Consider the following 15,809-nt stretch of genomic DNA (forward strand, 5'->3'; position numbering starts at 1 on the left):
GTAGTAGTAATGTAATTTTAATGTAGAAAATCTATCTCAACTTTAACCTGCATTTCAAAAATCAATTTCAGTTGTATGGTAGAAGCTTGGAGTGTGTTGCGACAGCATTCTACTAGGTTAAATGCAGAGGAGATGCTCAAACATGTATATGAAATCTGTCAGGACCTGGGGCTCATGGAGGATCTGCTGAAATTACCATTCACAGAAACCGAACAGGTAAGCTGTGACACAAATAGCTTCTTAAAATACACTTCTAGACCTAAAAAGGCGATTGAAAGCACTATAACAAATAAGTATGCAAATATCACAATACAAGCACTATGTTTTTGCATAATTAGACCCTAATTACTATAGAAATGAAATATAATATTTTAAATCTTTTCTAGGAGTATTTACAGAAGTTTTTGCAAACAAGTGCTGGTGTTAACAATCACGAGTTCCTATTAGTACACCACCTCCAGCATGCAAACTATATTCCTGCACTGCAGTTAAATCAGTCATTGAAGAATAATCTCATGGTAAGCCTTAATATTTATGTCAGTATGAGAGAAACTGTGGTCTGTTTGCCCTGGACATTTGCTTTGATCTATTCTGAAAAGTTAGGTTGAAAATCTAATTTGTTTATACTCTTAAATGATTACTTTTTAATCACTGTTTTTCACTTTACCATATAAGTAATGTTAAACAAAACTTTCCCCTCCCTCTCATCCTTGTTAAAATTACAAACCAGTAACTTGTCCATAAATCTTCCTATTGTCATGGCATGAATAACACATTCATATGTAGATCTATACAATTTGTGTAACTGCTGCTCTTCACATCATGGTTTTATGGGATTAATTAATTTAGTGCCCATTTTAAAAGATTTTTTAAAAAGTAATAATATCTTTCAGTTTGTGAAATGTTGATTTAGAATTTCTCCTCACTGTTCCATTAATCAGAATGATCGTGATCCGCGATGGAAAGAGAGATCAGTTGTCAGAAACTCTATATTAGACCAGTATGGGAAAGTCCTTCCCAGGGTACAAAGGAAGTTGGCTGCAGAGCGAGCCAAGCCCTACCATTTGTCATCTTCAATACGGCGGGAAAGTAAGCCTTTCATTACAGTGCAGATTGGTGACTTTTTATTCTTAAAATGAAATTTTGAAATTTTAGAAACTCAGTTGTAATGCCAATTTTCTTTATTTTTTCCTTCATAGTTTTGAGGCCAAAGCCTTTATCAACAGTCGCAAAGCAGGCTGCTCCAGGAAATGTAGTTACAAAAGCAACTTTCATCAATAATGTACTGTCCAAAATTGGAGAGGTGTGGGTAGGAACTGAACAGAAAAATAAATCATTTCAGAATGAAATGTAAGTATTATTTTTGTTACATTAGGGAATAACTGGTTTGTACTGCTCACTTCCAGTGCTAAAATACATAGGAACATCAAATCAGTGATCCATAGTTCTTCACCTTGCTTCCATTAATCACTAATAGTAGCCTGGTATTCTATAAGTGTGCCTTTCAGTTATAGAAACATTCATCCATTTTGTAGAGCAAGTTCCCATAGTTCTACAGTGTGCTAAACTATGTGTTTGTAATGACGAGAAAAGAATTGTTAAATTCATATATGAGTATCATTTCTGCTATGACTTTGGCCTCTCACCTGTTTTCCAAATCTAGAAGTGAAGAACCACCACCTAGCATGTCCTGTACTAATACGGAGTTACCTGATCCATTTCTTGGAACACCAGTTACTAAATCACTACGAAAATGTTCTAGGTAAAAGTTCTTAAATCTGAAATACACCTAAAGCTCAATAGGGATTTATAACCTTGCGGTGCTTTCCTGATCTAGTAACATAAGCAACAATACTTGCATATAGTTGTATAGCTGGGAATTGATTGGTGAATTTGTAACATACAGTTGATAGTTGCCTTGAATTAAATTTTATTTGTAGATCGTCTTAAAAATTTAAGAGTTCAATTTTAGGTTTTGCTATTTAAGGAGAGCTTTTCTGTGTATTGGGAAAGAATGTATATATAATTAAGAGCAGAGAGGAGAAACTTTATGTATAAACTAAATAACTAGTTAAGTGTGAGAAGCTGGCTTGAGGAGGGAGAGGGATTTATTAGCTGTTTTTGTTTAGTGTTTTCTTCCATGTATTTTTCTTTTATTTTTTAAATAAAATAATAATAATAAAACTTTTATTTGTATCCCGCTTTTCTGCTGCAGGACAATCAAAGCAGCTTACATGTTAAAACAGCACCAATATACAGTACACGATACATATACAATACAATATCTACCCCCCTTAAAAAAGAATTAAACATAATATAATTAAAATTGATCTGTTAAAATAGAGTATTGTCAACAGTAGTACAATAGTCCAATGGACAAAGTGGTGGCGTGCTACTTAAGAAGGGGAGAATTTATTCATAACTGAGTCATTTTATTCAGAGAAGGCCTGCCGGAAGAGATCTGTCTTAACAGCTTTTTTAAAGCTGTCTATGCATGTGATTTTATGGATCTCTTCTAGCAAGTCATTCCACAGTCTGGAAGCAGTTGCGGAAAATGTCCTCTGGGAGGTTGCAGTTAGTCTAGTCTTTATTGGCTGCAATAAGTTCCTCCCAGAGGGTGCAGGGTGGAAGTAGGCAATCCCTAGATAGGTTGGACCCAAGCCATGTAGGGCTTTAAAGGTCATAACCAACACCTTGTACTGTGCCCGGAAGCCAATAGACAGCCAGTGGAGTGACTTTAAGATGGGTGTTATGTGATCATTCCTAGATTTTTCAGTGACCAGCCTTTTAATTGTCTTTGTGGTATTTTCTGCTTTTTCTGTAATAATGAAACATGAATATATATATATATAGCGAGAAAGAGAGAGAGTTCTAGTAATGTCTATATATAAGGAGTTCTAGTAATGTCTATTCCATGGTACCAAACTAAAATGACATGTGAACTATGTGTTTGTAATGTTGAGAAAATAATCCTTAAATTCATATATGAATATCATTTCTGCTAAGACTTTGGCTTCTCACCTGTTTTCCAAATCTAGAAGTGAAGGAGTAGTATTAAAAACATATTTTTATTAATATAATGATAAAAACATAAATTAGAAGCATGAAAGCAGATTTTATTAATATAAAACAACTTAACTTTTTCAACTCTAAAATATTTACAGATTGCTTGACTTGATGGTCCAGCCTATTTCTCTTGATTCACCACCCCTTCGGAGTAATTTACAGATGTCGCCAAGAGTTTCTGCTTCCTGCATGCTTTCAAGTCCATTGCATTCCAACCCTCGATTCTCCTTAAGAACATTACTACATAAGAACATTACAAGAGCTCCTGAATTAAAATTACTGGAAACACCCCCTGTTGTTAAGGTATTTAAAATGGTGAAAGTTTCACAAACCTGTCTGGTTTTTAGGCTGAAGCCTGTCACTACATAGCACTTCTGCTAACCTGGATTTTTAGTTCACCCATTTTAAGATGTTTTCTCCTCCCCTTAGAGAGCTAAAGCTTTGACATCTACATCTTCCTCTGGTTTCCCTGGTTTTGCCCCTCAGTCTATTCTGAGATCAAGTCTTCGCACTACTCCTTTAGCTACTCCAACTGCATCTCCAGGAAGGTCTGTTACACCACCTGTACGTGCAAAAGAAACAAAAATTTCATTTATGGAAGAAAACAAAGCTTCACAGTGGACTGCTCCAGTAAGTTGAAAGAAATGAATGCTGGAGAAAATAATAACCTGACTGATTATCTGAAGTATGGGAATGAAGCCAATGCCAGCTCTGCTTGCAGAGAACCAAAGAAATCTAGATTCCATCTAGGGAACCATTGTTGTTACTTCTCAAAAAATGAGAGGGAGAGTAAGACAAACTGGGCCAAATTCACTTGTTTCTGCATGAATGGGATGCAAGTGAATGTGAGGTCTAATGAAGAGGTGTCAGGCAAGCTCAGAAAGCAGGGGCACAATGCTTTTTACAGCTCCCTTCCATGTACAGCCTCTGTATGGTAGCATAAGAGCATATAATAATAATAAGAAGAAGAAGAAGAAGAAGAAGAAGAAGTTTTATTTATAAACCGCTGTTCTGTGTTGATCATAGCGGTATACAGGTAAAAATTGCAATATCAAATACAAAATACAGGATAAAAATTGCAATACATAAATAAAACTTCAATAAAAACATTTCAGAATACAGATTAAAACCATACATCATATCTACCATATCTACAGAATACCTAATGTAAGCTACCTTTAGTGTTCAGTTTGTAAGGCAACTACAGTTAACACTTCCCTGCGATAATATGAAATAGAAAGTTGCTAAATAAAATTGTCAGTAATGCATTTTCTTCTCTTTTTTGAATTTTTTATTATAAAAAACAAATTACATATAAACAAACAAAAAACCCAACAGCACACAAATACATTCATTAAAATTTGACAAAATTCTTCTAATACAACTTGTGTGTAAATTTGTTATTCATATAAATAATTATAATTACTAGTAATAGTATTCATAATTGTCATTAATATTTTCATTATATTGCCTCTTCTCTCATTCACAGTGAGGGGAACTTCTTTCTTTATAGACTTCATTTACTATAATCAACTTACTATTGTATTCTAATTATGTGCAGATATCATAGGAATTAACTTCTATCATTCTTCCATCTATCATACTACACATACCCTAATAATTATCCCTATATTCATTCTACTTTACTTGTCTACATTCATACCTACATGCCAAAGTTACTTCACATTCAACCAGACACACACGTTTAGTTTTATGACCTTGCATTTTTTTCTCTGAAGCTTAAAATAGCTGCATGGTCCCTGCTTCAATTGATTTCAATTCAGTTCAATTTATTTCTAGAACTAGAGCCTTCCTTCTGCTATCTCTGAACTTTTGCTTCATTGGCTTCAGAATGGCAAGAGGCAGGTCTCCATGGAATCATCCTCTAAGACAGAAATCAGTTGCAGAGCAGAGAACAAAGGAGCAAAGTACATTGGAGTTTTAAGCAAACACAAATGTATGGACTCAAGGGACAAGTTACACGTGGCTTATTTGGAGAACTGGAAGGAACTTAACTATTCCCATGAAGAGCACAAAAAGACACAGTCTGCTTTGTCTACTTAGATAAATAATTGGGCTAGATCCTCAATTGCAAGGCTTGCTCCTTCATGAACTGCCACTTCTCTTGTGTCTTTGAGGAAGGCAGTCTGGAGTCAGGTGGTAAAATGTCAAGTAAACATTTAGGCATACATGTTTCTGAAAATTGAGAAGTTTTGTGTGGCAATTAACTTTTTTTACAGTGAAAATTCTTTGAGTTAACATCTTAATTCAGAAACACCCACATCAGATGTGCAAAGCTCTTGTGTGATTGTTTAATTTCAGTAGAAGAAGCTCACATATCCAAAACAACATGCTTACATCTGAATGCTTAAAGTAAATGTTTTCTCATATGCTCCTTTTGAGCTTAGGCATTCAGTAGTTTTTCTGTTCAGAAAATTATCTGTTCACTGGAAAAACTGAGATACTTATCTATTATAATTTGTCTTTTTTTTCTTCCTCAAGGTGATGGATTGTAAAGCAAAACACAGTGAAGTTTCATCTGACTATAATACTGACATACAACTGGAGGATGTGTGGACTAAGAATAGAAAAACTCATTGCTTCTCCATGAACAGTCTTCATGAAGAGCATGAAGATATGAACTTATCATTAGAATTTATACAAGGTGATCATTTAGATAAAAATGAAGACTCAAAAGGAACTCACAACACTGATGGCAAGTCTGCACAGCCAACTTCAAAGTACTATGATTCAAAATTACCAGTTGACTACGGAAGTAATACCTTTGTTCTTGCTCAGACAACTCATTTTTTCTCTGAAGACACTGTAAATATATTAAGGTCAGCTGAGAAGGATGACAATGAGACAGCTGAAATTGATCCTTTACAAATGGAACAACAAATATCACCAGAAGTAAAACAATCAGTTGGTATGTGTCCTGTGACCTAATTACCTACAGACATAATGGCAAAGGCAGCAAGAGAATGTTGAAACAGATCAGAATTCCAGTTACTCTATCATTGGTTCCATAACATTGGTAAATTGTGGGTAGTACGAAATAATGGAGGCAGCCAAATCTAGTACCACCAACTTTATCTCTAGTGTCTGGAGAGAAACAGGTTCTTTAAATATGAAGGTCCTGTCCATTGGCAATAATGGAACATGAGGTTCCTTTCTTTTTAATATCCACGGTAGGGGAGGGGTCTGGGACAGAATATCTGCCAATACGGAGGGCCAGTTGTATTTTCTTTTTCTTTAACAGTAAACTTGGATAGCTCTGTATGTCAGTTTAGAAGCAGACTAGATCCATGAAAAAATAGAAAATGTCCTTTACATATTCAGGGAACACCTTAGATACACAGGAGTAAAAAAACAAACAAATGTAAATTAAAAGAAAGCATGTACAGTTAGATTTAGATGGCAGTTAGTTGTTAGGGTAGGTCCAAACAAGTCTTTGGTCAAATGATGCCCTCTGTACATTTTGTACTACAACTCCCAAGATCCCTTGGAGCTTGTAGGAATACTGGAGGGCACCAGTATCAGGAAATCTGATTTAAATTAAAGAAACCAGAGATCAGTTAGTTATTATCTTCTCTTGCAGGAAGTATACACTGCAACACCCGTTACAGATCCTGTTTTAAAATTAACAAATTATAATCTGCTGCTTTAAAAATATGTGAAATAGTTCCATCACAGCAGTCTGTAGCTATGGTTCTTTTAAGTTACTGTAATACACAGCTGTTCTCTTACGAAAAAAAATAATACAGTGCAGCGCCCGCGTTATACGCGGGCACGCTATGTGCAACTTTGAGCGTACGGGGCTCAAGGGGCGGCGCATCCCATTCAGATGCCGCACCGCCGCATGCACAAGCCCCATTCAAGTGAATGGGGCTCATGCATAGGCAGAATTCACCTTATGCGGGGGGGGGGGGGTCCGGAACGGATCCCCCGCGTAAGTCAAGGGTCCACTGTATATCATTGCAAGGGCCCTGCAAGCAACTTTGCCTTTAGTGACTGCCTTTCCTTTGGACGAATGGGACAAAATTCTCCTGACAAACTTCAAAAGAAAATAACTTTTCATGTGCCACCTCACACAGAGACCACTGGAGTTTGAAAAAAGCAGAAGCAGTGAGAAAGATTTATGTTTCTCCTGCCTTCCTCTGAGCTTACCACAATGTTAGTCTAGTCTAGTTAGTTAGTTATATGCAGATTGTCAAGCATTCATGTAATTAGCCCATGGTCAGCTACTAAAATCAGAACATTTAGCTTGCCTTCAAATTTCTGTTTAACAGAAGTAAACATCTGAGTTTCCTTAAGGTCTTTCCTCTGCTTTTTAGAAGCTGTGTGTATTAGTTTTTTAAAAAATTATACTGCAATTTCTGTTCATAGGATTGCCTGAAACGGAACATGACACACATCCTAAGGACAGCATGTTGGTGATGGACCACTTAAATGCTGTTCAAGACACTGTAGATTCTTTTGTGCCTCCTAATGAAAGGTGAATATGCTTAAGTATATTAAGCTGGTTTTGAAGGGTAGCTTTTTTGTTCATATTCTTGACTGCTGTGATTTTGATGGGAGTAAGGGAAGGAAGGCCACAGGTGGAGCTATTTTGGGGTGGTCTGCGTGGGCAAAAAGGCCCGTGTTCTCCCCAGCCTTGCATCATCCAGTTCAGATGACACAGGCTAAAATGCCAAAGGAAGGATCAGACCCAATCCAGCCAGACCCTGTCATCTGAACTAGATGATGTGAGGCTGGGGAGAACACGGACATGGGTTAATAGCCTTTACCCCAAGTCAGTTTGATCCCTGGTTTGCCACGGTTTCCAGGAAACTCCATGGCAAAGTCCTGCTGTTTATATGACCCTGCCCTGCACTCCATACCTTGCTGCACCGTGGCTGGCATTGAGAAGCCCCCTGTTGTCACATCTGGCATTGAAATGGGGTGCCTGGCCACATGATTGCAGCCAGACGCCCCATTTCTGCATTGAATGTAGAAACAGGGACATCTCAGTAACAGCCACAACACAGCAAGGTAAGGAACATGAACCAGTAGTGGGTCTCAGGTCAGCACAGGGACAGATGTGTAAAAACCTACCCGACCCAGGGACCGATCCCAGTGAGCACCAGGACCAGCATTGCATGGGCTCAACCTGTGCCATCCTACTCTGTATGCTCAGCGCCTATGAAGCTTTTTTCATTTATATTTCTTATTCTTGTTTTCTGAAGAATGCTTATAGTTACAAACTGTTACCTTATGATAAAGTTCATAAAGAGTTTTGACAGCTTCTGATATAGCTTTGAGATCATTTTTCTACTTCTATACTATTTGGCTCACTTTTTGTGTCATCATGCTCTTTAGTTAAAAAAAAAAAAAGCAAAAAATGCAGCCTCCAAAAGCCAATTTTGTAGCCCACAGAAGAATTCTGACTTTTAAAATAATGGACAAATGTATCTCTTGAAGGGGTGCAGTTTTCATCTGAAATAAAGTTTGCACCACACATCATATCGTAGCCAATTATCCATCTTTTAAAGTCTGAGGAAGTTAGAGTTTGGGGTGTTTCAAATGGAAGTAGTCAGCATGGAGTAGTGGTTTGAGCATTGGACCGCTGCTGTGGAGGACTACGACTCTGGAGACCAGGGTTTGAATCCTTGTGTGGCTATGGAAATGGGTTATCTTGGGTGAGCCACACACACTTGATAGCAGGTACATTTCTATATTGCTTGTCAGTGCACTTAAGCATTCCCTAAACGGTTTACAATCTGTAAGCTAATTGCCCCCAACAAGCTGGGTATTCATTTTAGTGACTTATGAAAGGATGACAGGCTGAGACAATCCTGAGCCCCTGACTGGTAAAGAAAATCTTGTGATAGAGTCACCTTCAGCTTGTCATAAATCAGAAATTACTTGAAGGCAAACAACAACAAAAGTAAGGTTCTGATAATTTCTGGTTGCTTACCTTTTAAAGGGTTGTAGCTCCCAGAGTGTTCAGAGGATGTAAAAATGGTCCCTGGAGCATAGCCACCGTTACCTTAGTACAGTGGGCACTTCTCTTATGCGGGGGATCCATTCCGGACCCTCCCCCCAACTAAGAGAAAAGCACGTAAGCTCAAGCCCCATAAGAAGCAATGGGGCTCATGCCCGTGGCACGCCATGAGGCACGCACCATAGGCGCATGTCCCATTACTCCTACCGCGGTGCGGGAGGCTTTTTTCTGGCATAGCTTCCAGCATATGCTGGAAGCTGCGTATGGTGCGCCCGCATATGACGTGGGCTCGCTGTAGTATGTATTTGAGTCTTGTGCTATAGACTGTCCTGTGTGAGATAATAGTTATAACAGTGTTCTTGTACTGTATTCATTTTCTGTGAAGTAAGCTTTGTATTTATAGGGTTTTTCTGTAACTAAATGAGGTTTGCTCCTCAATAAAGGTGCTTTTTGATACTCAGTAATTGTTAATTGAATATACAGGATAGTAAGAAATACAGACTTTAACTTTTCGTATTGTGACCCACTTTGTGTCACAAAGACTTGGCAATTTACCAAAAGGGGCCCCCCAGACTTTTCCATAGAACAGTCTTTAGCTCCTGCATTCAACTCAACTGTAGCTATACTGGTTTAAGATGTGTGTTGCCAGAACAGTTTAGTGGTCTTTATAAATATGATTTTTAAACTTTTTTTAAAACTTTAATTGAATGTTTTCTTTTTCTATATACTAAGTGGAACAGCTGCTATAGAATCCAGTGTGCCATCATTGTTAGATGAAAGGCTTCTTGCTGAGACAAATGCCCAAGCCATGGAGCCAGCAGGAACAGATGTTGAGTGTATGTATATTTGAATTATCAGACAAATAAAACTAACAGAAGGGTTTTTTCCCATTTGCTTGTAACAGATGAAAGATGCTTTAAATTCCAAGACTATGTGACTGTACTTTCACTGTATGATTTTAACACATGTATTTAAACTTTTGGAAGCCAAGCATATTTATTAATATGATGTGATAGTTTCTGAACTCTTGCCACACCAATGTTTTGATTACACAACATTTTGTATAAGCATATATCCAAAGGGAGCATTCTCTCTCCATATTCCAGAGCCTGCTTATTAAGATAAGTTGTAATGATTATTTAGTATCAGATTTTATTTAAAAGTCTTTTGGAAAAGGCTTGGAGTTATTGTCATCTATTAAGCAAACATATGTTGTTTCTGAAGATCATTTCCTAGAAAAAGTAATCTACAGGCTACTTTCTCTACTCTTCATACTAAACACATAGAAGACAGCATGGAAACTGCCTTTTTTCTGTGCTTCACTGTAGTAAAAGCTGAGTCGAAGCCTTGACAAACTTACTCAAAAGCCCCTGCTTCATATTTGCAGATTGCAAGCAATCAAGAGTCTGTTTAGAGAAAGCCAACTGATGTCTATAATATTGAAAATTATGTGATCAATTATTAGCTTAGCCTTAATCAAAGTACACTTGTCCCTCCATATTAGCTAGAGTTAGGGGCACAAGACCCCCATGAATATGGAAAAAACACGAATAACAAAAACACCATGTTTTTACCTGAGAGAACACCTCTCTAGGAATCTCTAGGTCCTCTGGTGGAACTCTGTGATCAACGTCTGACAGACACTGACCATAGAAGTGCACTGGAGGAGCTACAAATGCCTAGTAGAGTACTCTCTCTAGGAATCTCTAGGTCTTTCAGTGCAACTTTTAGTTAAAGTTGACCATAGAGTTGCATTGGAGGACCTAGATATTCCTAGAGAGAACATATTAATCAAATCCGTGACTAATCAAATCGGCAAATATCAAAGCCGCAAATATGGAGGGATGAGTGTATATTGAAAGGATGTCTAATATCACTGTTTTTAAAATAGGAATATCGTGGTGGAGTATCTCAGACATTTTGGGATGTGGTGGCTCAGTGGTTAAAGATGCTGGCTCTGATGATTGCAAGATTGGCAGGTCAAGACCCAGGTGCCACATGATGGAGTGAGCTCCTGTCACTAGTCCCAGCTTCTGCCAACCTAGCAATTCGAAAGCATGTAAAAGTGCAAGTAGATAAATAGGTACCACTTCAGTGGGAAGGTAACAGCGTTCTGTGCAGTCATGCTGGTCACATGATCATAAAGTTGTCTTTGACAACGCTGGCTCTTTGGCTTAGTAACGGAGATGAGCACCACCCCCTGCAGGTGGACACAACTAGACAATCACGTCAAAGGGAAAACGTTTATCTTTTTATCTCAGACACTGAAAAACCTATAATTGTTACTATTTTGTTTTACTTGGGACTAGGAAGTACTTAGGTGGCTTCATATTAATTGAGATGTGCAATAGTTCATAACAGTTGCAATACTTTTACCTCAGTAATGATGAGAGGCTTAAAATGTTCCTTAACATTTTAAGGTAGATGGTAGATGGATTTTTTTTTTAAAAAAAAAAACCTATCACTAATAAAAAGTATTAATTCAGAAATAATAAGTGAGATAAATAATGGGAGGAAAATCCTTTTTCAGCTATCATCAGTATTCCTGATAGTGAAGACATGGCCAGTATTCATTCCACAAATGAACTTGATGAAGTAGTAGTAGATGAAGATAAAGCAGAAGCTGTCAGAGGTGTAAATACAATAATACTGCAAGAAAAAGCACTACCTCATAGTGAACCTGAAATTCAAGAAGGGAAAGTAAGTAAAATCCATACTTAATACTAGCACATTATTTGAAAACAGTTACTGTGTTTGGAATTGTTTTACCAGTATAAATGCTTTCAAATTTCTTTTTATAGTCAATGATCTGGATATATATATAGGTTACTATAATGATGTGTGAGTGTATTACAGTAAAAAAATAATAATCATAAATTGTTACTAGGAAGTGGCAGTTGTATCCATAGATGCTAAAGGTCAGTTCTTTCACCCTTCATGTGGATCTGTTCCTATAGTTGCTCCATTTGAATTAGTGTATTCAATCAAGTTAGTGGGGTATAGCTTTTAAACCGTTTGATTCTTTCTCTAAACTCTAAAGTACATTCTGGAAAACATTATATTGGAACTGATTTCATACACTTTTTGTTCTTTAGGTCACTGGAGACAGAAAACATGGAGCCTCAATTTCAGAAACTGTTGTGGAAGGGTTCCCAAGCATTCAGCTGAGTCCCTCAAACAATCTTACATTTCAGTACACCTGTGATACTGTGGAGCAACAAGTCACATGTGAATTTCTTGATAAAGATACTGAAGAACCTAACTTTACTGAAGGAGAAGGAGAGCTTGTTCTGTCACAGAACAATTTTTCTTTAATATTAGAAGGGGATGAAGAAGCTGAGATAGACTCTGCTGTATTGGATACTTCTCTTAGTTCAGCTGAACCAAAAGAAGATGAGTGCACAAATGGCGCTGGAAATAACAACAAAGAACTTATTACAAATTCCGTGTCCACAGTAACTAATGACGAGATCTCTCAAAATACTGCTGAAGTACTGCCCTATGTACCTGAACCTATTCAGATGGCTATTGCTGAAAACCTTTTAGATGTAATAAAGGACACAAGAAATAAAGAACTTTCCACTGAAGTAGTAGAACAAACTCTTCATGAAGGCATAAGCAAGAAGGTATCAAATTCTCCACAGGTTCCTTTTGAAAAGAAAGATACAAAATTAAATAGAATGGAGAATTTGGTGATGTCTACTACCTGCACAACAGAGCAAATGTCAGATAGACTGAATGTCTCATTGCCTGATGGCCAGCCATTGTCAAAGATGAATAAACCAGAAGTGCTGATAGTGCCCACTCGGAGAAGTACTAGACAAGTAAGAAAAACTCCAGGCATTCCTGAAAGCCTTCCTGTAAGGTCTGAAGAACAGCAGATACTCCAGACTTCAGCTTTTACAGTAAGCAATGCCAAAAAAGCAAAGGAATGTGACTTAGAAGTGTTGGCAAATGTTCAGACTGTTGCACAGGAGTTTCAAGCAACCATTACTCCAAAAAGAGGGGTGAAAAAACAAAGAAAACTTGCATCAGAACTTCATGAGCATCCAAATGAGCAGCCATCTTCTGCTCTCAGAAGAACTTCTAGAACTACAAGAAGCTTAAGAGATCAGGAAGGTAGTCAGTTTATCATTGATCATACAATACAGATGACAGTCAATCCTAAAAGTGCAAAGAAACTAAAAAACATTGCTTTCCAACTCACAGAAAATGTAATTTCAAATACAATGGAACCACATGAACAGCAGCTGAGTCCAAAACCAAGGAGGAGGACAAGAAAGCATGACATACTGAAAGTAACACCTCAGACAGAAAAAGAATCTGGGAAGCTACCATCAACTACACCAATTAGAAGGACTAGAACTAGAAAGTCCAGTCTGCCAGAAGCAACATCTGAACATGATGTACAGCCAAATCAACTACTGACACCTGTCCCAACTGAACAAGCAAAAGCACAGATTACAAGCGTGTCAGGAACAGAACAATCAACTATACGACGTAAAAGAGGCAGACCAAGAAAGAATCCTTTAAATGTTTCAGCAAATCCACAGCTAGATTTGTCTCAGCTATCTTCTCCTCCTCCTCCTCCTCTTCCTGCTCCTCAAACAGATTCTAAAACTTCTCTCACTACTAGAAGAAATACTAGAAGTAGAGCATTAAATCAATCAACAGGTACAGGATCTTTATCTTCTCCAGAAGAGTCTGCAGTGTATATTACAAAGAGGAGAACAAAGTTTGCATCTGCAAGTGTAGATACAGAAAAATCTCTTCTAGAAGAGCATTCTGTCCAGTTAAGCAAGACAGTAACTTCAGCAGTGAGTTCTGGGAGAAGACAGTCTAAAATGACAGCAATCAGAAAGAGGAGTAAGCTCCCTTCTTTTTCTGAGAAAGGTACAGAAGAGGAGAAACACTTGGCACAAGAAACCAGTGATCCAGAGGAATTGCAATCTGCAGACATGACCAAACTAAGGCTCACTGAAACAGGGACAACTCTTACGCAGCATGGTACTCACATTAAAAGGACCAGATACAACAAAAAGAATGTGAATGAGAGCCTCTCTCTGGATGATGCTTTCTATTTTTCTCCTCCTCTAACAAAGCTCACTGAAAAATCAAAAGGTATTTGGATTTTTTCATAGGCATTAAAAGTCTACAGGCAAATAAATTGCTTTCTATGCATGAGCATTGATCACAATCAAAGCCAAAGGAGTATTGAGGATTTTACTGCTCTATATTGGTTGCATGGATACAGAGAGTACAGCTGGAAAGAGTATGACCTGCCTCCATTCATATAAGGATTACAGTTGGGAATAAGCTGTGCCTTTTCCAATCTTGCTAGCAAATCATATGTGAAACATGTCTGCTGTCACTTAGAGACATACAGAGATGTGGATGCACAAGTAAACCCTTTCCCTAAAGTGTGCATCCCAGGGCAACATTTCAAAGGTGGTGTGCTCCATTACCAGTTTTGGCATTAGGGACAGGGCTTGCATGGGTGCCCACATTCCTGTACAATTTGTTTTATACACGTAGGCAGACAGATGCCTGCTTGACTTTTGTTGTTGTTATATGACTTCAAATCATTTCTGACTTAAGTCTACCCTAAGACAAACCTATCATGGGCTTTTTTGGGGCTGAGAATGTGTAACTCACCCAAGGTTACCCAGTGGGTTTCCATGGCCAAGCCTGGAATCAAACCCTGATCTCCAGAGCCGTTGTCCAACGCTTAAGCCACTACACTATCCTGGCTCTGCTTATGACTTAGGTAATGCTTAAGCCAAGGTAGCACTAAACAGGACAAAAATGCCATACTCTAGTAGGAAAATAGAGAATCGGCATTATTTCGGCATTATTTCCACAGACTCCTGTAAAGAATTATAAGCCAAAATTGTGCATGTGAATTGTGCACTTGCTGGATAATCTCTGGCAGCAGAAAGCAGTATGCTCATGCATACTTGGGAGGTGGAAAAATCAATTTGGCCGAAGGAACCGCCCAGTTCACCCATTTGTTTTGATTACTTCTAAATAAAAGGGTGGTAGAATAGGTCAGTGACTCCCAAATTGGCTGTATAAAAGCAAAGAACTGGGCCAAGACACAGGTTACCCTGTGGTGTGCTATGAGCACAGCAACAGTATATTGGTTTGGGGAGCCCAACATGATTGGCAGGGGAGGGAAACATTTTGGGGACACTTTTATTTTGGTGCTTTTTCTCAGATCCTATTGTCCATGTTGATTTGGGGATGAAGGGAGAGTTATAGAATCATAGAATTGTAGAGTTCGAAGAGACCACAAGGGCCATCCAGTTCAGCCCCCTGCCATGAACTCTCAAGCAAAGCATCCCCGACAGATGGCTATCCAGCCTCTGTTTAAAGACCTCCAAGGAAGGAGACTCCACTACACTCTGAGGGACTGTGTTCCACTGTCGCAGCCCTTACTGTCAGGAAGTTCCTCCTAATGTTGAGGTGAAATCTTTTCCTGTAGCTTGCATCCATTGTTCCAGGTCCTGTTCTCTGGAGCAGCAGAAAACAAGCTTGCTCCCTCCTCAATATGACATCCCTTCAAATATTTAAACAGGGCTATCATATCACCTGTTAACCTTCTCTTCTCCAGGCTAAACATCCCCGGCTTGCTAAGCCATTCTTATTGTGTCCCCAAAGTAACTATGGAGGAAATAGAAAGTTGTTTCTAACCAAAATGTAGCCAACATGTAGTGCGAATATGTGATTTCATATTTTCCTATGACATTAAGAGATC

At 38.2% G+C, this 15,809-nt stretch overlaps 1 protein-coding gene across 1 annotated transcript in view; it reads left to right on the top strand.

Annotated features, from left to right (window-relative positions):
- Positions 1-15,809, top strand: part of LOC149310803 (protein ELYS-like) — a 78,503-nt gene that overhangs the window by 58,328 nt on the left and 4,366 nt on the right. Inside the window, exons 22-33 of the mRNA XM_089529790.1 lie at positions 72-216; positions 387-518; positions 942-1,089; positions 1,200-1,350; positions 1,664-1,762; positions 3,165-3,369; positions 3,496-3,696; positions 5,569-5,995; positions 7,456-7,564; positions 9,785-9,888; positions 11,583-11,752; positions 12,148-14,173. Coding sequence (XP_089385916.1) covers positions 72-216; positions 387-518; positions 942-1,089; positions 1,200-1,350; positions 1,664-1,762; positions 3,165-3,369; positions 3,496-3,696; positions 5,569-5,995; positions 7,456-7,564; positions 9,785-9,888; positions 11,583-11,752; positions 12,148-14,173 — 3,917 coding nt within the window. The remainder of the gene's footprint in view (positions 1-71; positions 217-386; positions 519-941; positions 1,090-1,199; positions 1,351-1,663; positions 1,763-3,164; positions 3,370-3,495; positions 3,697-5,568; positions 5,996-7,455; positions 7,565-9,784; positions 9,889-11,582; positions 11,753-12,147; positions 14,174-15,809) is intronic.

This window comes from Sceloporus occidentalis, unplaced genomic scaffold, assembly GCF_023333645.1.
Source record: "Sceloporus occidentalis isolate IW3139 unplaced genomic scaffold, rSceOcc1.0.p SCAF_6, whole genome shotgun sequence".
NCBI lineage: Eukaryota > Metazoa > Chordata > Lepidosauria > Squamata > Phrynosomatidae > Sceloporus > Sceloporus occidentalis.